The sequence below is a fragment of the Propithecus coquereli genome, unplaced genomic scaffold, assembly GCF_000956105.1.
Source record: "Propithecus coquereli isolate 6110/MARCELLA unplaced genomic scaffold, Pcoq_1.0 Scaffold74, whole genome shotgun sequence".
In the NCBI taxonomy this organism is placed as follows: Eukaryota; Metazoa; Chordata; class Mammalia; order Primates; family Indriidae; genus Propithecus; species Propithecus coquereli.
In genome coordinates, this window is record NW_012153507.1 from 5324155 (window position 1) to 5325121 (window position 967).

A 967-nucleotide genomic window follows, 5' to 3' on the forward strand; every position below is an offset into this window, starting at 1 on the left:
TGTAAACTGGCTTTAAATACAGTGGTACCCACCAAGCAGATGAATCTCATCTATGATGAGAATAGTGACTTGCTGAACATAGCTCCTATTTTGCCAGCTTCTGCTGACTCCATCCCACTTCTCTGGGGTAGTGACAATTAGGTCAGCCTTGGCAATGGACTTCATATCAGGAGTCACATCCCCTGTTAGTTCAATAACTCTGGAGGGAAATAAAATGATCCCTTAAACTTTTCAAGTAACAAATGACCTTGGAAAGGCAAAAATGTATCACTTTTAAAATAAGACTTTCTAAGGCTTAAAACTCTCTTCTCCCTTTGATTTTTGAAACTTTCTGAGCACAAAATATATGCTTTTAAGAATTCTAAGATGATTTGTTGCCATAACATGAAAGACATATCTATTCAAATCACTGACATATCTAACTTTTAAACAGATATGCAAGAGTGTCAAATTTCGCTTTAATTAGTTTACAGATTCTGTGCCCTATGTGATTTTATAAAGTTGAACTCATGCCTCCTTGTCCATATGTTGAAATAAACATTATTTTAATGAGAGAAAGTGTTAATTTATCAAGACAAAAGGCATTCATTGAGAATATTTATCAATAAGATTATGTGTACACTTCATTAAGATTATGTGAATTAAGATTATATGTAAACATTTCTTTTCTTAGATTGGAATTTTCTATAGATTTTAAAGGAAAATTCAAACATATTAGGATATAAACAAGATAAGCCAGGGCAAATACATGTCTCATAGTGAGAAAGAGAAAAACGCACATAAGTCTAGAAGAGGTAGACAATACATAGGAAAATCTGTAGGCTAACTCCATATTTTAACTAATTACTAAATAATTTCTGTATTTGTGTTAAGACTGGGCAAACAAGAAAAAGATCAAGATTGGTTCCTCCAAGCGTGATATTCCCCCAAAATTTACTTATCTTGATTTAAGATTTTTACCTTTTAT

General features: G+C 32.2%; 1 protein-coding gene across 1 annotated transcript in view; it reads right to left on the reverse strand.

The window, feature by feature from the left end:
- ASCC3 (activating signal cointegrator 1 complex subunit 3) overlaps positions 1-967 on the reverse strand; it is a 283174-nt gene that overhangs the window by 128864 nt on the left and 153343 nt on the right. Inside the window, exon 17 of the mRNA XM_012661845.1 lies at positions 33-182. Coding sequence (XP_012517299.1) covers positions 33-182 — 150 coding nt within the window. The remainder of the gene's footprint in view (positions 1-32; positions 183-967) is intronic.